This window comes from Nilaparvata lugens, chromosome 11 (assembly GCF_014356525.2).
Source record: "Nilaparvata lugens isolate BPH chromosome 11, ASM1435652v1, whole genome shotgun sequence".
NCBI classification, from domain to species: domain Eukaryota; kingdom Metazoa; phylum Arthropoda; class Insecta; order Hemiptera; family Delphacidae; genus Nilaparvata; species Nilaparvata lugens.
Window position 1 is genome coordinate 32,509,425 of NC_052514.1, and position 25,436 is coordinate 32,534,860.

Consider the following 25,436-nt stretch of genomic DNA (forward strand, 5'->3'; position numbering starts at 1 on the left):
CAACAAATTCAAATGGGACAAGCACATTAATCTATCAATTACCCGGATCAGGAAGCTTCTCTACAAATTCTATCAACTCCGTAAAATCCTCAACTATGAGACATTAAAAACTGTTTATTTTTCTTTAGTGCAATCAATTTTAAGATACGTCATAATTATCTGGGGAGCTACGAATTTTACACATGTTAAATCTCTCTATAAACTTCAAAAACGAATACTAAAATAATAGGCTTCAAGGAGAATCAATTCCCCACGAACATTCTTTTCAAGGACAGTAAAGTACTGAGTGTAAGACAACTCTACATCCAGGCTATCATCACGCGAATGAGGAGAAACAACGAACACATAAGACTGGCAGATCATAACCATCAAACAAGGCAGAGAAACACGTATTCAATAGTACCAAGGATGAACACTACATTTGGGCAAAGAAACTACACATATTTGGGACCAAAAATTATAATTCAATACCAAGTTACATTAGGGAAGAATTCAATAGACACAGGTTCAAGAAAAGTTTATTTTCCTGGTTGGTTGATATTGGAGTGGAAAATTGTGAAAATTTAGTTAGACTGTAAATATTGAAACTATTTATTCTTCATTCCACTCTTTACTGTTTTTCATTTTTCTAAAATAACCTTTCTTATTATTATCCTTAATAGAACATTAATATTTATTTACTAATTCCATAATTTTGTTTGTTTGTATTATACATTTTTACTAATTTTATTATAAAAACTTTAATCCCATATCAGTGAATGAAGTTTGTAAATAGTAATTATTACACGCAATAAGCAACTAATTACTTATACCCCAACACATATAATATATAGTGGGGTGTATATTTATTCATTGAAATTATCATTTATTCATTGTTGAAACACCGCTGATTTATGTAGTTATATTACAATACTATATTATCAATATTCTAATGTTGCATTCAATCTTCATTGTAATTAATAAGTTTTCATAATATGTGAAATTTGCTGCATAATTGGCTGTTGTACTGTAATTATTGTAGATTCGTGTATGAACCAGAATGTATTGTAACTTACTTGAATAAATAAAATTTGATTTGAATTTGAAATTTGAATTTTATGAACGAGTGGCCGTGCTTTCGCCCTGCCAAAACAGGGTTGGTCGCGGAATGAAGTAATAACACTTTTGCGGTGTCAGTCGTGAAAAGGTCTTCGGTCGGGACTAAGTCTTATTCCTCGGGCACCGGTTGTCTTCCCGGGGTCCCGATTGATCGCGGAGCTCTAGCAACGCTTTCCCTAGCTTTCTAGAGGTCCTCTCTCGATTCCGCACTGATTAGTGCGCTGCGGCGGCTCGCGCTCTGGACTTTCCTAAATCCTGTTGTCGGGCACCAGGTGTCCTCCGGGGTCCGGGTTGGTCGCGGAGCTCTAGTAAAGGCCTTCCCTAGCCTTTCTAGAGGTCCTCTCTCGCTCCGCACTGATTAGTGCGCTGCGGCGGCTCGCGCTCTGGACTTTCCTAAGTCCTACTTGTCGGGCACCAGCTGTCCTCCTGGGTCCGATTGGTCGCGGAGCTCCAGTAAGGCCTTCCCTAGCCTTACTAGAGGTCCTCTCTCGATTCCGCACTGAATTAGTGCGCTGCGGCGGCTCGCTCTCTGGACTTCCTAAGTCCTACTTGTCGGGCACCAGCTGTCCTCCTGGGGTCCGGATCGGTCGCGGAGTTCCCGCATAGGCCTTCCCTGGCCTTAGTTGAGGTCCTCTTTCGATCCCGCACTGAATTAGTGCGCTGCGGCGGCTAGCGCTCTGGACTTTACTAAGCCCTACTTGTCGGGCACCAGCTGTCCTCCTGGGGTCCGGATTGGTCGCGGAGCTCTAGTAAAGGCCTTTTCCCTCGCCTTACTAGAGGTCCTCTAAAATATTTTATTTGATGTACATATACTGTCTTCCTCAGTTCCTCTGAATTTATTATTAGTAGGGCTATACTCCCAGATTAATTTTCTCTCTCTGAGTTTAGTTTTATTTTTGTGTCATGTGTACTGTATTGTATTGTTTTCCTCTTTTTGCTTACAAAAGGAATTGCTATATGCTACAAATGAATTACATTATTTTACTAAATTGTTACTAATTTACTATAATTACATATGTACAGTGAATTGTAGATTAATAATTACATTGAATCATCTCTTTTCTTTGGAGTTTTTAAATTATTATGAATTCATTCTAGTTTTCTACTCTCTTAGTATTTCACTCTTACTACTTCTTCTTTTCGGATTGAAATTTTATTATTTTTTTCTCTAGTTTCATACATTCCATATGTTTATTTTTTCTTTATTATATTTTTTCTATTTTCGACTGAATCTCAAGCCACTAATTATAGCCGACTGATTACTCGTTGCCATCGCTCAAACTTTTAGTTTTGCTGGTAACGCCAATGGAATATTATAATCGATGTTTAAATGGAAAATATTTTAATTTTAAGTTTTTGTAATGTATTGTATATGAAAATTTTTATATTTTTCACATTTGTAAAGTTGTGTTAATGATTTTGGCAATAACTATTTCTTTCTTTCTTCTTTCTTTCTCTCGATTCCGCACTGAATTAGTGCGCTGCGGCGGCTCGCGCTCTGGACTTTCCTAAGTCCTACTTGTCGGGCACCACTGTCCTCCTGGGGTCCGGATCGGTCGCGGAGTTCCCGCATAGGCCTTCCCTGGCCTTAGTTGAGGTCCTCTTTGAAAGCAGCAAAAAGGTATGGAAATTTATTGTGTAATTTATATATTTCTCTAGGGGTACCTAAGGTTTTGTTGGCATCGAATGCTTGTATAGGCAAGTGCACGTCTAATCATACATGAGCCGAAAAACAAAACTTGGAAAGTGTGATTGAAACACGTTGTGACTTGCATGTGACTTATGAATTGCATGAAAACAAGCTGAAGAACTCTCTGCTCATAATCTTAAGAAGTTCCCCATCAGGAGTGAAATTTACCCTATATTTGATGTATCAAAAGAGTAATAAAATTTAATTGGAAGAAAATATATAAATTCAAACAGACATTATATCTTTTCCCTTTCTAAAATGAATAAATAGAAGTTATACGTAAATGAATATAATATTGTTTAAAATGTATTTCTACTAATGTAAGGCTATTTAAAGCAGGCAGGAGTTTGAAAAAGGAGAAATCGATGAAGAGGAAGCAGCTAGAATGAAAAGAGATGAATGGAATAAGTATATAAAAAGATGGAGAGAGAAGAAGAAAGCAGCAAAAAGGTATGGAAATTTATTGTATAATTTATTTAGATATTTATTTAGGGGTACCTAAGGCTTTGATCATATCAAATGCTTATATTTGCAAGTGCATGTCTAATCATACATGAGCCGAAAAACAAAACTTGGAAAGTGTCATTGAAACACATTGTGACTTGCATGAAAACAAGTTGAAGAACACTCTGATCAAAATCTGATGAATTTCCCCATCAGGAGTGAAATTTGTCCTATATTTGACTATATTTGGTGCACAATTTGACTATAATTTGGTATTTTAATAATTCTAAATTCAAAATTTCTAGCTAATATATATTCTTGGACAGAACTTTGAACTTTAAATTTCTTCAGTAAGAACATAACCTTTTTTTCGGACATTTCATTATTTATCAAAATTTGGGAACAGAATAGTTTTGGGCTATGCCTGTTGTTCTATCCCGATCATATTCATATGATGTGTAATTATATCAACGAATAAATAAATAAATAAATTTTATGTATTAAAAGAGTAATAAAATTTAATTTGAAGCAAATATACAGGGTGGGTGAAACGTCCGAGAACGGCTTAATATCTCATACACAAAGGTAATTTGACGGTGGGTGTGATTGGGGATCCTACTCAAATTGAAAATACTACTCTACTATGACTTTGGAAATCTGGTCCGCCATGTTGAATGCAACTTAATTTTTTTAAATAGGAAGGTCGTCATGCGATACATGATTTCGATACAGAATTTCAAGAGAAAATGAATATCGAAAACCGCATATCGATATCTCAAACCGTTTATATTCACATTATAAATCAATACCATTCAAAGCAGAAAGGAGAGAAAAAAGTATGAGAACGGCTTAATATCTAATAAAAAATGTGATTCCAAGGTGGTTGTGATCGGGGAACCTTCTCAAATAGAAAATACTACTTTACTACTAGATGAATGGAATTTACTTTACTACTTTACTACGACTTTGAAAATCTGTTCCGCCATATTGAATGCAACTTTATTTTTTTCAATAGGAAGGTTGTCATACGATTACGATACCTGATTTCAATATGGAATTTCAAGAAAAAATGAATGGCGAAAACCGCAAATCGATTTCTCAAATCGTTTAGAAGATATTCACATAATTATTCAAGACCACTAATGTATTGATACCCTCACTGCTGGCGCACATCTCCAGCGCGCAACACCTACACTGGTAGCTAACTGGCGCTCACTGGAAGGGACCACCCTGCTATATAAGCGTGCTCCTCCAGTGAGACAAATCCATGGTCCCATACCGTCAAGTACCTAGGTGTAACTCTGGACAGAACACTCACTTTCAAACAACACATTAAAGTGAAAATTCAACACTGTCGTATGCTGTTTGTACAACTATTCCCCCTCCTTGTCACCCCTTCTCTCCCCCTGAAATTTCGGCTGCTCATATTCACAGCCATCATCAGGGCATACCTGACCTATGCCGCCCCAGTCTGGTTCCCTTATCTATCGAAGACCAATAGAAAACGTCTATTTGGCCTTCAAAACAGACTCATCAGAACCATCTGCAACTTTCACTGCACAGTGAACAATAGGCTACTCTATGAATATGTCTCCACTCCCCAACTGATTGACTTCATTCAGCTCACATCAAGAAATCTTCATGACACAGCATCAACGTCGTGGCGTAGATCAGTAAGGCAGATATATGAGATACCACGACCAGTTCAAACCAAAAAGCCACTCCCTTTTCAACAATGGTGGCCAGACTGATGGTCAGCGACTTGGCGTCCAGGTCACCATTGTAAACAGCTCGTATTCCCCTGAGGTGAACCCATCTCCATCACACTTCTCCCAAAAAAGTGAATTTGGCAAGAAAAAAAATGAATAAATAAATAAATTGTCAAATAAACAAATGTATACATATACAAAATAGATAAATATTCAATATTATAACTATTCAACTATTCAGTGATACATTTTACAACTATTCCATATTACAAAACTTATATTATATCTGAAAAAAATTAAACTTTGCCAAATTCACTTAAGGTCTAATATCTAGGAGCAACCCAAAAATTTCAATTCTGTTAATGCTATGAGCAGTCATAAGGCAAACCAGCCTAAGGCACTGCCAATTAGGGTGATTCACTCACCCTGTTCCACCCACAGTCAGTCAGACAAATCAGTTCTTCCCCTGCTGGCGAACCAGTTGGACCTTAGAGCGGAGGTACCCTTAAAGATGTTTGCTCCGCCATATGCAGGGCGAACCCGGAGCTTCCACTCCGTTCAGCGACGCTCAACCCAGAGGCTCCGGTGACGGGGAAGGAATCTGAAGGAACGTCTCCAATGCCTCGACGAGGTGGTACCTAGTGAGGCGCTCCCGGTAAATCTCGGAAGGGTACCTAACTTAGGGGCACCACGGCCTAAAGACCGTGTGGCGGAACCTAAGGGAAACTAGCGTGGTTTACTGGTGAGTGGTGTAGCTAGTGGGCCCTCTCCAGCCGGTGCCGACGTTCTGACAGCCTACGACCCCGCCGCATAAACAATCATCACCAGGGACTCGCCTTCCCACAGGCGCTCCTCCCGCTGGAAACGAGGCGATCCATCGCTCTCCCGCTACTAGCTCCATACCAATATGCATTGTCCCCACAACCAAGGATAACAGTATTTCATCTCTGATTTGCATAGTATTGATTAATAATGTGAATATCTTCTAAACGGTTTGATATATCGATGTGCGGTTCCCGTCATTCATTTTCTCTTGAAATTCTGTATTGAAATCATGTATTACATGACAACCTTCCTATTTCAAAAAATGAAGTTGCAATCAACATGGCGGATCCAAGATGGCCGACCAGATTTTCAAAGTCACCCAAGTAAAGTAGTATATTCAATTTGAGTAGGATCCCCAATCACACCCACCGTCAAATTACCTTTGTTTATGAGATATTAAGCCGTTATCGGACTTTTCACCCACCCTGTATGAACTCAAACAGACATCATATCTTTTCCCTTTCTAAAATGAATGAATAGAAATTGTAAGTGAATGAATAGAATGTTGTTTAAAATGTATTTCTACTAATGTAAGGCTATTTAAAGCAGGCAGGAGTTTGAAAAAGGAGAAATCAGTGAAGAGGAAGCAGCAAGAAGAAAAAGAATTAAATTGAATGAGTATAAGAAAATGTGGAGAGAGAAAAAGAAAGCAGCAAAAAGGTATGGAAATTTATTGTGTAATTTATTTATTTCTTTAGTGGTACCTAAGGTTTTGATCACAACATCGAATGCTTATATGTGCAAGTGCACGTCTAATCATAATTATGTGATGGTGATGATATTGAAATAAATTAATTAATTATGGGTTTGTGTTTTCATAGAGATAAATTTAGTATGGGTTCATTCGAAAAGTGTAGAATTAGGACTTCAACAATGAGACTTTAGTGATCTTGTAGCTGAATTTTGTGTGTAAATTTTTATCGTGAGAAATTTATTTTTCTGTTAAAAAATAATTTTCTCACATTAAGATTTTGCTAACTTGCGTCCGGGAAAACTCCAATTTTATGCAGGGTTGAGGTATTCTCACGGAACTGTATTTCCGTTAGCGATGGAAAATACACGAGTATTTGGGAATATTTCAAACTTGCATTATTTTCCTTTCCCACGGAATTATGCTCGTCTCCACGTGGACCGTTGTCTCGTTGGTGGAAGGGGAACATAAATTGCGTGGAATAGTTCAGTTCCAATCAAGCCGCGGCCGAATTCACATTTAAAATCCAGAGGTAGCCTCGGGCCTCGAGGGCTCAAAATTAATGTGTGTATTGAATTTGTTTGCTGTTTAAGTTTGTTAATATGTATTATTTTTCGCCGTAAGTTAAGTTGAAGTAGTTTATTAATTATTTGAAGTGAATATTTCAATGTCTGTTTAAATTAGTAAGTTATCCGGGAGTAATCAGTGTAGTGAAAATTAAAAAGTTTCCGTGAACTGTGGTTACTTCCAAGGGATCCTTTACTATCGTTTCTTTGTAGAGTTAATGGACCATATGAATAAAAACTGAGCATATGCTCATGAGGATGAGCATAATTATATTCATATGGCCCCTTGTCCGGGAAATGGTTTAATAAAAGATTTTGTACTTGCGGAATCGATTAGTATTTTCAAGTTTGTTTTAGGGTCATGGAAATACGGTAGCTCGTTATCGGTGTCTCGGAGATTCATTATGGAGAATCGTTCTGTAGGCTAGTGTGGCCTAAAAAATGGTTTTCCTCAGATTTTCAATTTCATTGAACTTTTGTTCAACAAAATGAATTTGACTGTTCTGCTGACTTTTGAAGCGATAGATTTCGTAATTCGGGTATTCGAAGCTGTTTGTAGCTTCATCTACTTGATTTTGTTGCTGTATGTTGTTGTTAGTCATTTGAAATAGACGTGGATTTTTCTTGGCTGGTCCGTCATTTGTGTTTCGAGTGGAAATACTCATTGGGGTAGGTTGGTACTGTTGTTGTTGTTGTGGTTTAGGGTGTTGATACTGTTGTTGGTACTGTTGTGGTTTTCGAAATTGTTTGGAAATTATCGGGGTTGAATTGAACTGGTGGTGATTTTGTTGGGATTGACGGGGTTGGAATTGATTTGGATTTCCTTGGAATTTTCTTTTGATTGGTTGTTTGCCTGACAGTTCATTGTAAACAGGGATTCTTTCTTGTTGGTAGTAACTTGCTAAGCTTGGTTTTTGGTGATTTTGTGTTGGAGTTGGTGTCATTTTAAATTGAAAATCGTTAGCCTTCATGTTAAGTACTTGTTCAAGGGAACTTGGGTTCTTCGTTCTCATTAGGGAACCGACGGATTCATGTAACCCTCTCAGAAGAACTCTTAATGCTAATTTTGATACATACTGGCAGAGAACATTGGAGGCATGCGGTTCTTTATAACAAAATAAACTATTTGAAGGTTCAAAAGTTTTTAGATTCCCTGATAGAAGTTGAAAGGTGTTTCGCCAGGCTCTTGTTTTAATTCACTCAATTCTATATTCAAAGTGAAACAGTCCCTCTTGTCTGTAGTGAGGTCCACGTTATAATGACAGTATTTGATCAACTTTGGTTCTGCTATCCTTGTCTATCATTTGACAAAGCCGGTGGTACTATCCTTTTCTAGGTCCAGAACGATGCCAATTATGTTTTTGACAGTGTAGAAATATAATTAATTAATGCAGAGAATCGGCATCGCTATTCTTCTATTTTCATCCACTGCCATTATAACGTGGACCTCACTATAGATAACTAGTTAGCAATACGTTTTTTACATCAGGCCAATCATAGCTACTCACTACTTCATTGACTTGTCCTTTGATTTTAGATAGAATTGTTGAATACAGATACTCATTTTGAAAATCATCTGGGTTACTTTTTACATAAAACTTAGCTACTAACTTATCTAAAATGGTTATGAATCTGTTCAACAGTGTTGGTTTTCCAAAGAACTCAGGAATCATGTCAAGATACTCCTTCTTGAGAACAGGAGTAGTAGTACCTGGTGGTACAGAAGATCCTGCTTCTGGAATTATTTTAGGGGGAGGTGGTGCTGGATTCATTTTTAATAATTAATGATGAATATGTGGGTCAAAAATGTCACAATAATAAAATAGTTCAAAAGATAAATAATTGTTTCTACTCACAAGATAATATCCAACATTGCACTATGATTTCTTAACACTATTTCACTGATGACAATATGCACTTGACACAAATGAAGCTCTCTGTGGCAATATTCAATATTCACGAACAAATGATGTTCGTGACGACTTCTCAATGGTGAAAACCGACGAATTATTTTCAATATTTCGGAAAATTATTTCCACTAGTTTTATAAGTTTGACTTATTCGGAAGCTGTCCTACCGATGCGCCAATTATGGTTTGTTAATAAATTGTTTTAAATAACTTTATGTAATAAATACTTTTTAAAAAAACATTCTATTTACTACAAAAGCATATTATAATTTGATATCTTCTGATAGAGGTCCATTCGCTATGTACGCTGGCTCGGAACTAACTACTGAATACAATGTTACCTTCCACTACAACTATGCTGGCTAAACAAGTTAACAGTACAATACAGGTTTGTCACAAATTGACACAGGTGGACCACAGGTGGTTCTATGTATTTTTTACTCATATAACCGGAGTAAAATTTACGGAGATATTTGATGTATCATAAGAGTAATATCCTCGGTTTAGAATAAATACATCATTTGGGCAAAGATCACTAAGATATTTAAGGCCTACAATATCTAATAGAATATCATTAGAAATCAAAGGAGAGGAAAATTTCAATAGCTTCAAAAGAAAAATTAGACATTGGTTATTCAGTATTGGGATACAAAGTAGTGAGGAACTAATAGTGAGTAGGATTTAGATTCAAGTAATATTCTTTTTAAATAAGGTAATTTATAGGTAGAAAATAGTACCTCGGTTTAGTATCATTATGCTAGGTGATGCTTAAGGTAATAGATATAGTTTTAGATTTTTTGGAATTTTTGTATTATCTGTTGTAGCATAAATTAGTATTAATTTGATGATAACCTCGACACATATATTATATAGTGAGGTATCATTTTGTAAACCTTGAATATTGTTGTTATATTATTGAAAATGTATGAAAAAATAATATGTAATGTTCCTGAATTTATGAATAAACTCCTCTGGATGTGTCGTCCAACATCCAGAGTAATTATTATTATTATTATTATTATTATTGAGAAATATTTTTTGTCTTAAATAACTAAGTAGCCGGAGATCAATTCTGATCTCAAGACTAAAATAGTTGCAATTCAAAGCAGAGACTCATTCACTCTTTTCCAGATCAGAGGCTTAGAAACTTACGTACAATATTAGTTGTACCAAGGACTGCTGCTTTCTGCATAATTCTCATATGCCAGTTCTCCAACTGCAGTTGTTCCATTGCTTGTCTCCATTCTTTTGTGACCAGTCCATTGGCAGACACTACTATAGGGATTATCACCACCTTCCTTAATTTATACATATCTTTCAGTTCAACTGACAGGGCTGGTATTTTCTTTTCTTTTCGGCAATGGTACTCACAAGATTCTCATCAAGGGGCACTGCCACATCAATTATGTAAGCCTCTTTATTCTTTCTCTCAAACAAGACGATGTCTGGCCTGTTAGCCTCCACTGCTCTGTCAGTTGTCATACAACAATCCCAAAGAAGTCTTCCCTTTTCACCATTCAGGACCATTTCTGGCTTACACTTGTAATAGGGCACCTCACTCGCTATCAACTCATATCTTTTCGCCATTGCCTGATGAACCACTTTGGCCACATTGTTGTGCCGTTGCAAATACTCTGTATTAGCTAGTACAGAGCAGCCACCACAAATATGCTGTATCGATTCTATGGCTTTCCTGCAGAGCCGACAGCTACTATCCACTGTGAGTCCCATCACATATCTTTTGTAAGCTCTAGTGCTGATTACCTGGTCCTGATGGCAAACATGAAACCTTCAGTCTCACCGAATATTCCACTAGTCTGCAACCATTCAATTGATTCTTTTCTGTCAACACAATCAGAATGAAGTGCTGCAGCAAATCTTCCATGCAGCTCTTTCTGCTTCCACGCTTCCAGCCTCTCTTCTACTGTGCTGGCTGTTAGCTGTTGGACTCCATGTGCCAGCTGCAATGGGCTGTACTCCCTGTCTACCAGACAAACGGCCTTTAGCAGACCACTGTTTGCATTCTGGAAGTATTTCCGCAGTCTGTCTTCCTGTTGACGACACATAGTCTCCAGACTCAAGAGGCCTCTTCCACCAACACCTCTAGGCAGGTAGAGCCTCTGGATTGAGCTACGGGGGAGATGGAGTCTATTCTTTGTCAAAGTTGTTCTTACCTTTCTGTTAAACTCCTGCAAAGCTGTATCTGTCCACTTGACTATGCTAAATGTATACATGATTATTATTATTATTATTATTATTATTATTATTATATTATTATTATTATTATTATTATTACTTTCCTTGCCCTATTACCATAGGTAAGGAAAGTATTGCTTTCCAAAAAAAATTAAGGTACCCTGATTTCAAGTTTTCTATACGTTTCAAGTCCCCCTGAGTCCAAAAACATGATTTTTGGGTGTTGGTCTGTGTGTGTGTATGTGTGTGTGTGTGTATGTGTGTATGTCTGTGAACACGATAACTCCATTCCTAATCAACCGATCGACTTGACATTTTAAACTTAAGGTCCTTATACCATGAGGATCCGACAATAAGAAATTCAATAAAATTCAATTCAAGATGGCGGAAAAAATGGCGGATAATTACTAAAAAACCATGTTTTTCACGTTTTTCTCGAAAACGGCTCTAACGATTCTCTTCAAATTCATACCATGGATAGCTATTTATAAGCTCTATCAACTGGCATGAGTCTCATTTCTGGGAAAATTTCAGGAGCTCTGTAATATTCTTGAGAAAAATGGCGGATAATGACGAAAAAACCATGTTTTTCACGGTTTTCTCGAAAACGGCTCTAACGATTTTCTTCAAATTTATGCCATGGATAGCTATTTATAAGCCCTATCAACTGGCATGAGTCTCATTTCTGGGAAAATTCCAGGAGCTCTGTAATATTCTTGAGAAAAATGGCGGATAATGACGAAAAAGCCATTTTTTTCACGGTTTTATCGTAAACGGCTCTAACGATTTTCTTCAAATTTATATCATAGATAGCTATCTATAAGCCCTATCAACTGGCATGAGTCTCATTCCTGGGAAAATTTCAGGAGCTCCGTAATATTATTGAGAAAAATGGCGAATAATGACTAAAAACCATGTTTTTCACGATTTTCTCAAAAACGGCTCTAACGATTTTTTTCAAATTCATACCCTGTATGATTATTTATCAGATCTATCAACTGGCATGAGTCTTTTTCCTGGGAAACTATTGGGGGGTCCACCCTATCCTTGAGAAATGGACTTTGTAACCTCCATCTCGTGCATGAGGTAGGTAGGTAGGTAGAGCAGTTTATAAAAAGTACACAGTCATAGTCAAGATATTTCATCTGTAGAACAGCTGTTTTGACGAATTTAAAAAAAAATCATCTAATTTCACAATTTACACGAAGGAAAAAGTACTCTGAAAACAATAATTATAATATATACACATATACAGTAGTCTGATCGTAGTTGCAAATAATATGTTGCCGCCAATAATTGTCATGATGTTATTCCCCTAAATTATTCTCGTTTGAGAATGAGGCTTACAGTTCAATGAGCAAGGAAAGTTGTGTGAGTGTACCACACCAGATTTTTATTATTATTATTATTATTATTATTATTATTATATTATTATTATTATTATTATTATTATTATTATTATTAGTCGTAGAGCTCCCGAAGTGGAAGACGCTGAGTAAAATCATGATCATCGATTTTTATTAGACTTGGCGGTTTTCTTGTTCGCCCACCAGCTTTTCATTCTCTGAGAAAATGCAGCTTTTCTTTCTTCACTCCATCTTGTGCCAACTCTTGGTGCTATTATTATTATTATTATTATTATTTAATTGGAAGCAAATATATAAATTCAAACAGATATCATATCTTTTTCCTTTCTAAAATGAATGAATAGAAATTGTAAGTGAATGAATATAATATTGTTTAAAATGTATTTCTACTAATGTAAGGCTATTTGAAGCAGGCAGCAGTGTGAAAATGGAGAAATCGTTGAAGAGGAAGCAGCAAGAATAAAAAGAAATAAAGTGAAAGAGTATAGGAAAAGGTGGAGAGATAAGAAGAAAGCAGCAAAAAGGTATGGCCATTTATTGTGTAATTTATTTTTTATTCAGGGGTACCTAAGGTTTTGATCACATTGAATGCTTATATGTAAGTGCACGTCTAATCATACATGAGCCGAAAAACAAAACTTTGAAAGTGTCATTGAAACACGTTGTGACTTACATGTAGCTGATCAGACTGCCCATTAAAAGCAAATAAGTAAGTTTTATATAAATAAATATAGAAATCCAAGTACACTTTTAAAAAGACAATTAAGTTTTAGCTCAATCACTAACTGAAAATGATTCCAATATTATTGAAATACATTATGATTTAAAAATTTTTGTTCTGACAATTTTCAGTCCTCTTAATGAGTAAGGGAATGAATACATGGATTAGAATCATTTTCCTTTTATATAGATTAGTTTTGTGTGTTTTTTTTAGAAGACAACAAGAAGTGGATAAACCTGGAGTGAGTGATTCATCTAACCTGAAAACTACAGAAAGAACCCCCGAGGAAGAAAAAGAAGAAGCGAAGAAGAAAACGTTTGCTAGGCTAGCAGCCGAGCATTCGCTCAGAATGAAAGAGTTCTGGCGAAAGAAAAGAGAAGAGAAACTTGGAGAAAGGTAATACAGCAATAATTTCTTTGGTGCAACAATTCTTGAGTATTGAGAAAAAATTTCCTCGACTATCGTGTAGTTGAACGAGCATTAGCGAGTTCTCACTTTTGACTTACTGAAGGCCAAAGTCGTTGCGCGTCTGTTTGTATGTTCTACAATAACTTTCAATCAGCTTTAAATTTCGAACAGCTTTAATTCTTCGAACCTTTTAACAGGTCAAGTTCGTTGGCCAACAAAATTGACTCACTCCTTCGTCCTTTCTCAGGATATAAAAATTGAAAGTGCATAAGAAAAAAAAATTGTTGTGATTTATTGACCGAAAATTTCCTCGACTATCGTGTAGTTGAACGAGCATTAGTGAGTTCTCACTTTTGACTTACTGAAGGCCAAAGTCGTTGCGCGTCTGTTTGTATGTTCTACAATAACTTTGGAAAGAATTGATCAATCAGCTTCAAAATTGACTCACTCCTTCGTCCTTTTTCAGGATATAAAAATTGAAAGTGCATAAGAAAACAATTTGTTAAGATTTATCATTTAGTCAGCTTAATTCATGCATGCAATTACTACAGTTTTTCATTCATTCATAACATCAGCTGAGGCTATTTGGAAGCTATCACACTTTCAAGCGCTGACACATAATTTCAGCTGGTTGAACAACATAATTCACAACCTTCACATCAAGAAACTGATACCTGTTATAATATAAAATCAATGTGCGGTTTCTGCCATTCATTTTCTCTTGGAACTCTGTATCGAAATCATGTATCACTTTCTCATTTTAAAAATGAATTTGGATTCATATATGAGGGACAACGATGTTGAAGTGACATTGTAATATTTGAAGAGTATTGTTGTTGTAAAATAAATATTTAGCTGTTTCCATAATTTTCATCAACTCTGTACAATTGAAAGTTGCTGGTTTCAAAGATTACAATACAACTGTTCTTGGTCGAGTTCCTCAACCCAGGGGGTCACTAGTTTGTACTTGAAACAACAGATATTTTAAGAATTTCATAAACAAAGATTATGAACGCTATGTCAATACTCATTGAACAGATTATTTATGAATGGGACCTAAGTCACATTATTTTATCTATTTTTAATTCAGGCTGGATTCAGTTATTTTGGAGGTAGACACATAATAGTATTCGACTGATGAGAGGTTCACTAATTGTTTGATGCGGGTTGCCGGAGGTAGAAGGAAGCCAACTGCGCATGCCTGACTTATGTATTCCCAATTAGAAAATGAATGCATGCTGACTGATTGACTCAAATAGCTGGATGATCAATTGTTACTGCTATAGTGAGATCTACGTTATAATGTTCTTAGATTCAAGTTCATAGATTCTATAGTGGGATGCTACACGTTAGTTTATAAAAATTAATCCAAGTATGTTAACGGACTTTTTTCCATATTATAAATGTTTTTTTCATGTTTAATAAATACCTCTGACATTGGTTACATGACAGAGAAAAAATAAATAAATGGCAGTGGAGAAAGATAGGAAAACAGGGTTGTCTATTCTCTGCCTTTCCACTGGCTCCTATAGAGGATAGCTTATAGAGTTATATCTGATTTAACTGTTCATTATCGTTTAAAATAATTAATTCTACTTTATTCGTAATTGAGGTTGAATATCTCATGTATCATAGATTTTTAGTTTCGACCAAGCTGTGTAAAGCAATTCGTTGCATCCTATCTTAGGAAGTCCTTATAGGTAGTCCTTGTTAGTAGGCTGTCTTTAAAATTGCTTATAGACTACCTAGAAATTATTGTTATCAGGAACATCCATGTCATAGTTGCGTGGAAGTTAATAAATAATCATGTTGAATTTCCATCTTGTTTCTCTGGGTTACGAATAATTATAATTATCGAATGCAATAGTCGAATCGTTACAAAAAGTGAATATTTTTAATGTTGTCAGAATTAAGCAAGATATTTTGCAGATCAATCAATTTATTTTATTATTGAATGTAATTTATTGGTATTAAGAACAACAAATCATAAAAATTATGAATGAATAAAATTGCTTGAATTGTATTTTCATTTTTACTAATGTAAGACTATTTAAAGCGGGCAGGAAAGTGGAAGTAAAGAGATCGATGAAAGGTGCGGAAATACTTCAAACATAAATAAAAATGATAAATTGATCGAAAAGCTGAAGAAGAATTACGAACGAAGAAAGGAAGCTGCAAAAAGAAAAAGAGAGAGATCAGATGAACTTGAGGAACTTAGGAGAAGGAGAGAGGAGAATTTAGCAAGAAGGTACCGTATGTGAATATAGCCTATTTTAGTGATAATAATTTGAATATTTCCTCTATGTTTGGTTTTGAAGCTTCTAAATTTAAAAATCTACTTTGTGAAAATAATCAAGGACTGACAATTTTGTGAAGTGAACAACAACAAGACTTAAGCTGCGTTTACACCAAAGTTATTAACGAAATGTTTATTTTTCCGTCCTTATAGATTCTATTAGATTGAACATAACTTATCATACACATGATGTGCATATGTGTTTGTCAAGCTTCGTTTAATCTAATAGAATCTATAAGGACGGAAAAATAATCATTGTGTTAGTATCTTTGGTGTAAACGCAGCTTCAACCTATTTCGGACTATGTGTAACTTATCTAGAAAGGAATGAATGGAGCCTGGAGAGGAATAGCACAAGGTTACCTTATTTTTTCTCCCTATAATTTTAATGATGTACTCATTGTATGAATCAATAAAAAATTTAATTTGAATATCCCGGCTTTTTGGGGGAGGAATAATTATTACACATTATTGACACATTGATTTAAAATATTACATTCCTTCCAAAAAATCCATAAACTCATTAGAATTAGTACAATATGAAATATTTATACATTAAAATTGAGAGGACCAAACATTTAGACATAATGAAAATTTGATTGATTGAGTTGGGTCCCATTTGGTGGGAGTCGAATGTTCATGTTGTATCGGCGGCCTCTAGTTATCTCTCACTTTATTTACATTGAATGAAGTACTTGCTTTAATGAACAACAGGTTTTGCACAGTTCCCTATGCATTAACTGCATTCGGGGTTGATTTATCTGAATTTCATTATGATGCATGTTTGATGCTGGAGTTTGTACGGTATATTAAGTCAAAATTTATATATTTTTAAATATGATGCTAAAGTAATGTCTAAATTTTACAGTTGTGTTGTGAGTGATGTTGTGGTACTTTTCCATAATGAAAACACAAATTTAAAATTGTCAACCACTTTTTATTATTATAAATTATTATAATATATACAGAACCAGGTTTCGAGGCTTTACCAGCCACATCTTCAGCTGTTTGTTTACAACTACTGTCTACCGAAGAGAAAATGGCGGAGGAGGAAGTGAATAGATGAGTAGGTAGTTGGAGAGGCTTGTTATTCAGGTAGAGGAGTGAGTAGCTAGAGAGGCTAGCTCTCCCTGGTGTCGAGTTCAAAGTCAAGGCAATATTTACAATTTTTTATTGAAAATGATCTTTCCACCATTTCAGAACACCTAGCCTTGCCTTGACTTTGAACTCGACACCAGGGAGAGCTAGCCTCTCTAGCTACTCACTCCTCTACCTGAATATCAAGCCTCTCCAACTACCTACTCATCTATTCACTTCCTCCTCCGCCATTTTCTCTTCGGTAGACAGTAGTTGTAAACAAACAGCGTAAGATGTGGCTGGTAAAGCCACGAAACCTGGTTCTGTATATATTTTTATAATTTATAATAATAAAAAGTGGTTGACAATTTTAAATTTGTGTTTTCATTATGGAAAAGTACCACAACATCACTTACAACGCAACTGTAAAATTTAGACATTACATACATACTTTAGCATTATATTTCAAAAATATAAATTTTGACATAATATACCGTACAAACTTCATGCATCATGATGAAATTCATTATAAATCAACCCCGAATGCAGTTAATGCATAGGGAACTGTGCAAAACCTGTTGTTCATTAAAGCAAGAACTGCATTCAATGTAAATAAAGTGAGATATAACTGGAGGCCGCCAGATATAACATGAACCTTCGACTCCCACCACATGGGACTCAACTCAATCAATCAAACTCTGACTTTTTTAGGGTTATGGTAAGAGTTTTGGTCAGTTTGTTTTCTGCTGCCAGTACCCACACTTCGTATATCCTCTGCACTGACCATATAAAATGATCTGCGCTCTGCACTCTCAATATGCATGCAGAGTGAGAGGGAAAGATGCGTGAGTGAGACATTCCCATCCCTACATCCCTCCCACGCCAGCCACTCTGCAAATATTTATTTTGCAGAAAAGGGCAATAAGACTTAACAGCTTTAGGCTTCAACCACACTTGCCGAGATGCATTCAGAAATCTTTCATTTCTCACAGTTCCTTGTATTTTCGTTCATAATGTAATTATGTTAGTGGTAAAAAATATAAACAACTTGACAACAAATTCAGATGTAGGCCTACACCATCATAATACCAGGCATAGAAATAATATCAGTGTTCAGTATCATAGACTTTCTCTTTATAAGAAAAAGCCCAGTTATATTGGTGTGAAATTATTGAATAGGCTGCCAACTCATTTAAATCCTAGGACGCATACCTTTAAAACATACTTATATATGTTCTTAGTTGATAAGAGTTACTATAGTATTGAAGAATTTTTAAATGGAATGTAGTGTGTTTAAATGTTATTTATGTATGCCAATGTAATTTTAATGTATGATTTACATAATAACTTGCCGTGTGAATTATCTTTTATAGAGTTTTTGACTGTAAATCTTCCTGACGTTATTCAACTGTATGGAAAATTTCTGTATTATTGTTGAATAAAATGAATATTCTATTATACTCTTTCGCCGTCTGTGGGTTTGAGGTTCACGTTATATCTGTTGACAATAATTTCATTAAACACTTGAGTAGAATTTATAACAGTTCTAAAGTGAGGTCCACGTTATAATGGCAGTGGAGAAAGTTAGGAGAACAACGTTGCCGATCCTCTGCCTTGCCAATGCCTTCTATAGACGGTAGCTGATACAGTATTATTAATGTAATATCATAGAGAAACAATAGCTCAAGTAGATATCCCATGGTATAGGGCGTTTATGTCGCAACTTTTACTGTTATCTCAAGCCGATAGTCCACGTATTTCTTTCCCAAAAAGGTGTGTGACGCTGTTAGTCTCTCATATTATGCCGTTCATACACTCTCACCCCAACAAAACAGTAAAAATCTACAATAATCGATAGTAATCGACTTGAGATAACAGTAAAAGTTGCGACATAAACGCCCTATACCATGGAATATCTACTTACGCTATTGTTTCTCTATGGTAATATTAACTTTTCATTCTCGTTTGAAATAATCAACTATATTTTATTTAGCAAGAAATTATATTTTTCTATAATTTAATGATGAATTTTCATAATTAAGAGGAAATATTTTATAATTAATTATTAATTCTACATTGTTAAAAGACGATCTGGCAACAGAGCAAAGCGAGAAAGAGATAGCGCTATCAGCTTTGTTGAATGATAGACAAGGATAGCAATACCATTGTCAATCAAACACTGCCATTATAACGTGGACCTCACTATAGTTTTCAGCTTCCTGATGAGCATTATTTTATGGATGAAAATTCTACACTTGTCCACACTCCTATGTTGCGGAAATCTAGAAGAATTTTATGTGAAGGTTAAATGTCCAGAACTCTCAAAAATCCAGACGTTTAAATACCAATAAAATGAAGTTTATTTTAATTGAATTTCATGTTTCTGAGTTTTCAATCTGTTATTTCTTGGTCCAGTTCATCGAAAATACATTAAAACTAATTCATTTGAAATAAATTAATGGAATTTTTTGCTATGGAACAGGCAGCATCTAAACCAAAGCTGTGCTCGCTCCAAACTAATGAAAGCATATTGGAATAATAAGGAAAGAAGACTTGAGCAATCAAAGAGAGCCCGTGCACAGTGGGAGGAGGAAACTAGGAGAAAGCGAGAAAGAGCCGAAAAAATGAGGGAAATGTGGAGAAGGAAGAGAGAGGAGAAAGCAACACCAAGGTAGGCAAAATGCAGTTTTATTAACCTACATTAAAAGTGTTTTTTCAGAAATTTGAATTTTATATAATTAAAAGCCTGTTTCAAACCCCTACAGATTGAAAAAATTGGCTTTATAACAACATTTCCGATACTTTTTTCTCATTGTGTCATTGTTGTCTTCCAACTACATAATATACTTTTTTACCATTCAGTTTTTTTTTCTTGTTAAAAAAAGTGTAGCAATTTCCCTGTTCAAAGTAAGCTATAAACATTTTCATTTTGTACATGACTATTCGAGCTGCAGTTGATCTTTAGTTGTATTTAGTTGTGTTATAAGTGTAGTTGTATTTAGTTTAGTCATAGAATAGAGAAAAGATATCCTATGGTAAAGGTCGTTTATGTTTCAAATTTCAAGCTAACTGTCGAATACTGTCTATTATTACTGTTTTGGCCGGGGTAGAGTGTAAAAATGGCACAGTACCAGCGTCACGAAAAAGAACTACTAGGACTATCGGATTGAGTTAACATTGAAATTTGGAACATAAACGCTCCACCATGGGATATCTTCTTATGCGATACTTTCTCTAAATGGTTAAGTATATGAAAATTTTATTATATCAATCTGTACGTTCATATTATTAGAAAAATTGCTGTCTTGTATGAAACATTCTATTGTGACAGTAGAAAGTTTTTTTTTTCAATTTTGTTATGGAATATTCTCCGTAATTTGTATTTATAGTTTTTGGTAACGATGTGGTTAAGCGGTAGAGAGGACATTACTGTCTAAACGCTGCCTCGTCATGAAAAAAATTTATTCTAATTTATTAGGATGATTGTGGAAAATGTATATTTCCGATGAATTAAACACTGCTGTCAGAGATATTGTAGAATTGTTCCTTAGGAAAATAAACACTCAATATGAATAAAATGTTTCCTTATTATTACTTCTTTTGTATATTTAGAATAATATTTTTAATTTTATTTTATTTTTAATTTCGCAATGCATAATAATTGTGATGTTTATAAATGCAATAGGTTCTTCAAGACCTGGCATGTGATAAATAAATAAATCAATCAATTTAAAAAATGGTCTCCTAAAAGGGTTTGATTTAAACACGATCTGCAACTACTGATGGCAAAGGCTATGCGTACACCATTTAGTCAAGACTAGACTAGACAAGACATGATCAGACACGTTTAGTCACAATACGTCAGTCACATAGTTGCTTATAACGCAGCACTGATTAGTCATTGCTAAAATATCATGCCTTGTCTTGTCTTGACTAACTGGTGTGCTCCTAGCCTTGAGACCTGGGTTATGTTAGACAAATCAAATCAAATAAAATTGATTCATCAAAAACAATATCATTACAAATTAGAATACTATAACAATTAATACAATTGAAGCAATGAAGTTTTATGCATTGAATAATTTCTTAATAGGCATAGATAATTCAATGAATAAATATACACCTCACTATAAATGATATGAGTTGGGGTATAAGTTATTAGTTGCTTGCTGCGTGTTATAATTACTATTTACAAACTTCATTCACTGGTATGGGATTAAAGTTTTTTATAATGAAATTAGTAAAAATTTATAATACAAACAAAATTTTGAAATTAGTAGATAAATATTAATGTTCTATTGAGGATAATATGGAAGTTAATTTTTAGAAAAATGAAAAACTAGTAAAGGAAAAGAATGAAGAATAAATAGTTTCAATATTTACAGTCTAACTAAATTTCCACAATTTTCTAACCCAGGAAAATAAACTTTTCTTGAACCTGTGTCTATTGAATTCCTCCCTAATGTAACTTGGGATTGAATTGTAAATTTTTGGTCCCAAATATATGTAGTTTCTTTGCTCAAATGTAGTGTTCATCCTTGGTACTATTAAATTCGTGTTTCTCTGCCTTGTTTGATGGTTATGATCTGCCAGTATTATGTGTTCGTTGTTTCTCCTCATTCACGTGATGATAGCCGCCTGGATGTAGAGTACATGGAGATGTAGAGTACAGAGACATAAATATCATTCTGTGTTTCAATTACATTATAATTATGTTCAATTCCATAATTGGTATTCAATCATATATGTGCTCAGGCTAATGGAATGTAATTACAGTTTTGCACTAGTCATTTGGAAGTGAATAAATGAAATTGATCTGTGTAGTAATGTGAGAGTATTTGAAACAGGCAAAAGTGTGAAAGAGTCGTAAGCTGCAGCAGCACTCCCAATCAACCTGACAACAGCAAACAAATTTATGAAAAGCGGGTCGCGAATTGCAGAAAAGCAAAAGAACGGAAAATAGAAATAGCGAACAGGAAGAGAGAGACTGCGGAGAGAATAAGGGAATTTTGGAGGAGAAAGAAAGAGAAGTTGCAGAATGAAGATACAAGGTAAGTACGTTATGCTTCCAGCGAAATATTTAAATCTTGATAAATAATTTAAGTAGTCTGCACAGAATGAGTCCATATAGCTGGAAAATCAGATAAAGCTCTAGTTTCTAGTTACCATGAAACGTCTAAGTTATAAGGAAACCTCTAGAGGTTTATAAATTTTGGCATGTTTTGTTCGTGAGCAACTTGAATTTTAGTCGTGTCAGCACGTTTATAGCCACAAGAGTAAGATATTTATTAGATGTTTTGTGAGAGTGTATCTCAAGAAAATTACAGTGATAATTGTTTTGTATTGTTTCTGAAATAATAATTTGATTCCATTACAAAACAAGGACTCATTGAGTTTCATAGAAATTATTTAAGATCTTTGAAAAAAATGTAATTGATGTAGAGGTATCTTTGAACATATTTCTGGTAGAATCTGCTTATTGTTAAATGCGAATTAATTCTTGTAGGTTTGAATCTTTGATTTCCAAGTCCCAATTTCCACGTGTACTTTGAACGCTAAGAAAACCAGCAAATGCCATTTGCTTTTGTAACGTAAGCTTGATTTTGGATAAGCTTTCACAAAACATTTCTAAACCTCAACTTATACCTGTGTACCGAATTTTAAAATTTTTTTGACCTTCGATTGTTGAGAAATTATATAAAACGCTAGAAAAATTCCGATTTTGGGCCATTTTATCTTTGGAGGCTACAGAAAAACACCAACTTTAAGCGAATTTTTAAAGTTAGTGATACAACTTCAATTACATTTTTAGTGTCTTAAAATATCCAATTTATTGATTAATGGAGTGAAATTATCACACAGAGGTAATACTTTCTATAGGACATACTTTCATACTGTATATCGTGTTGATAAAAATAATATATAAACTTGTAGTACCCCTTTATTAAAAACTTTATTTAAATTCCATTTAAAAACTTTATAATAAAAGGGTGCTACAAGTTTTTATATTGTTTTTATTAAATTTAATAAAGTAGCCCATAAGAGTGAAGTGATTTTTGTATAATCGTTTATATTTTCTGATTGAATCAATATTGTTTCATATTTATTATAGAATGATGATTAATCGAACAATTCAAATCGATTCTTGTAGGTTTAACAAAGATCAAGAAAAAGAGGAGGATGAAGAAGAAGAAGAACAACATCAACAACAAGTTATCATAGAAACGACAGAGCCATCTGAAAGCAAAGAGAACCCAAAACTTTCTAATCAAGATGTCTGCAATGTGGAAGCAGGCTCTGATCATTTGAACAAAATGTAAGAAAGTTAATATATTATACAGAGTGACATAGGGAAACTGGAAATTTAGAAATAGTGTCATTTGTACGAAAAAACCCGTAAAAGTAGTTGCTTATTGATAAAATGTCATGTATTCATAATTCATACTGTACATACTGGTACATACAGGATCTGTATAATAAGTAACCGGACTGACCTCAGGAAAGTTTTTATTGGCAAAGTATATACAATTTTCATTAGATATCTTCAAAGTAGTCCCCATTGGAGTCGATAACACACTGATACCGGATTTTCAAAACTGGAAGTCGGCAACCTCTATGCTGTCTAGAGCCCTCGTCGTAGCACGTTGAACGTTTTCCAAACTCCCGAACCGCATCCCCTTAAGTTGTCTCTTGATATTGGGGAACAAAAAGAAGTTCGCTGGTGCCATATCCGGACTGTAAGGAGGATGTGGCAACATTACCCTCGACTGTTTGGCCAACTGCTCGGTGATGAGCAGGCAGGTGTGCGACGGAGCATTGTCGTGATGGAGGATCCACGAATCGGCAATCCCCGGACGAACTCGATGAACTCGGGTGGTTAGTCGACGGAGCACCTCTCTGTAGTACTGGTCGTTTACAGTTTGGCCGGGTGGCACAAACTCTTTGATTTGAAAATCCGGTATCAGCGTGTTATCGACTCCAATAGGGACTACTTTGAAGATATCTAATGAAAAATTGTACATATTTTTCCAATAAAAACTATTCTGAGGTCAGTCCGGTTACTTATTATACAGACCCTGTACTCTATATTATATCGTATATATTTACAAATGGAAATTTTTTTCATATTTGATTATAAAATGCTAATTTGTTGAAAAATTCAAATTAATTCTTGTAGGTTCAACAAAGATCAAGAAAAGGAGGATGAGGAGGAGGAGGAGGAGAAGGAGGAGGAAAAGAAAGAAAAGAAAGAAAAAGAAGAAGAACAAATTATCATCAAAACGACAGAGCCATCTGAAAGCACAGAGAACCCAAAACTTTCTAATCAAGATGTCGGCAATGTGGAAGCAGGCTCTGATCATTTGAACAAAATGTAAGAAAGTTATTATATTATACAGAGTGACATAGGGAAACTGGAAATTTAGAAATAGTGTCATTTCTACGAAAAAAACCGTAAAAGTAGTTGCTTATTAATAAAATTGCATGTATTCATAATTCATACTGTACATACTCTATATTATATCGTGTATATTTTCAAATGGAAAATCATTTTTCATATTCGATTATAAAATGCTAATTTGAAAAATTCAAATTAATTCTTGTAGGTTCAACAAAGATCAAGAAAATGAGGAGGAGGAGGAGGAGGAGGAGGAGAAGGAGAAGGAGAAGGAGAAGGAGGAGGAAAAGAAAGAAAAAGAACAAATTATCATCAAAACGACAGAGCCATCTGAAAGCACAGAAAACCCAAAACTTTCTAATCTAGATGACTGCAATGTGGAAGCAGACTCCGGTCATTTGAACACAATGTAAGAAATAAGGAGTAGAATTATATTATATTATAGAGTGCCGCAGTGGAACTGGAAATTTTGAAATAATTCCATTTCTACAAAAAACAAAATCGTAATACTAGTTGCTTATTAATAAAATGGCAATTATTCATATTTCCTTTTATGCTTCTACAATTAAAATGTCCAAAAGTGCGTCTTTACTTTTTAAGATGACATAATAAGTTGATGTTGCTTTCCATGACGAAACACTATATAATAACTCTGTTGTAGCTCTTAATCAAATATTAACAAGTTAATCAAATATTTACAAGTAACACAGTGTCAGAACTACAACAGAGTTACATAATAAGTATCTTTGTCCGCAGTCCAGTGATTGGTGAAATTGTCAAAATATCTTACCTTCGATGGGGTTTCATGGTCGATAATTCATCCCACCAAGATATATATGTCTCTGCACATACTCAGCTGTGGTTTTCGGACAGATGTGCCCTCATTATGTAATTTTGTGATTTATTGTTAGGTTGTTTATGATTCTGTTATGTTAAGTGTTTCTATTTATTGTTATTTGCATAATTGTTGTAAAAATCCAATTCATTGCATGTATTTTTTTGACTTGATGCCTGTTCATTGCATCTCTTTTATTTATTTTGCAG

At 34.8% G+C, this 25,436-nt stretch overlaps 1 protein-coding gene across 5 annotated transcripts in view; it reads left to right on the forward strand.

Annotated features, from left to right (window-relative positions):
• The window catches only part of LOC111062429 (trichohyalin), a 107,207-nt gene that overhangs the window by 65,491 nt on the left and 16,280 nt on the right, over nt 1–25,436 (forward strand). For 2 of the 5 annotated variants that reach the window (XM_039438246.1, XM_039438247.1), the window contains exons 13-21: nt 6,313–6,426; nt 12,906–13,019; nt 13,430–13,612; nt 15,681–15,872; nt 19,479–19,667; nt 21,844–22,047; nt 23,148–23,312; nt 24,174–24,368; nt 24,601–24,801. In XM_039438246.1, coding sequence (XP_039294180.1) covers nt 6,313–6,426; nt 12,906–13,019; nt 13,430–13,612; nt 15,681–15,872; nt 19,479–19,667; nt 21,844–22,047; nt 23,148–23,312; nt 24,174–24,368; nt 24,601–24,801 — 1,557 coding nt within the window. The remainder of the gene's footprint in view (nt 1–6,312; nt 6,427–12,905; nt 13,020–13,429; nt 13,613–15,680; nt 15,873–19,478; nt 19,668–21,843; nt 22,048–23,147; nt 23,313–24,173; nt 24,369–24,600; nt 24,802–25,436) is intronic. The other 3 variants (XM_039438243.1, XM_039438245.1, XM_039438244.1) reach the window with 2 other exon arrangements.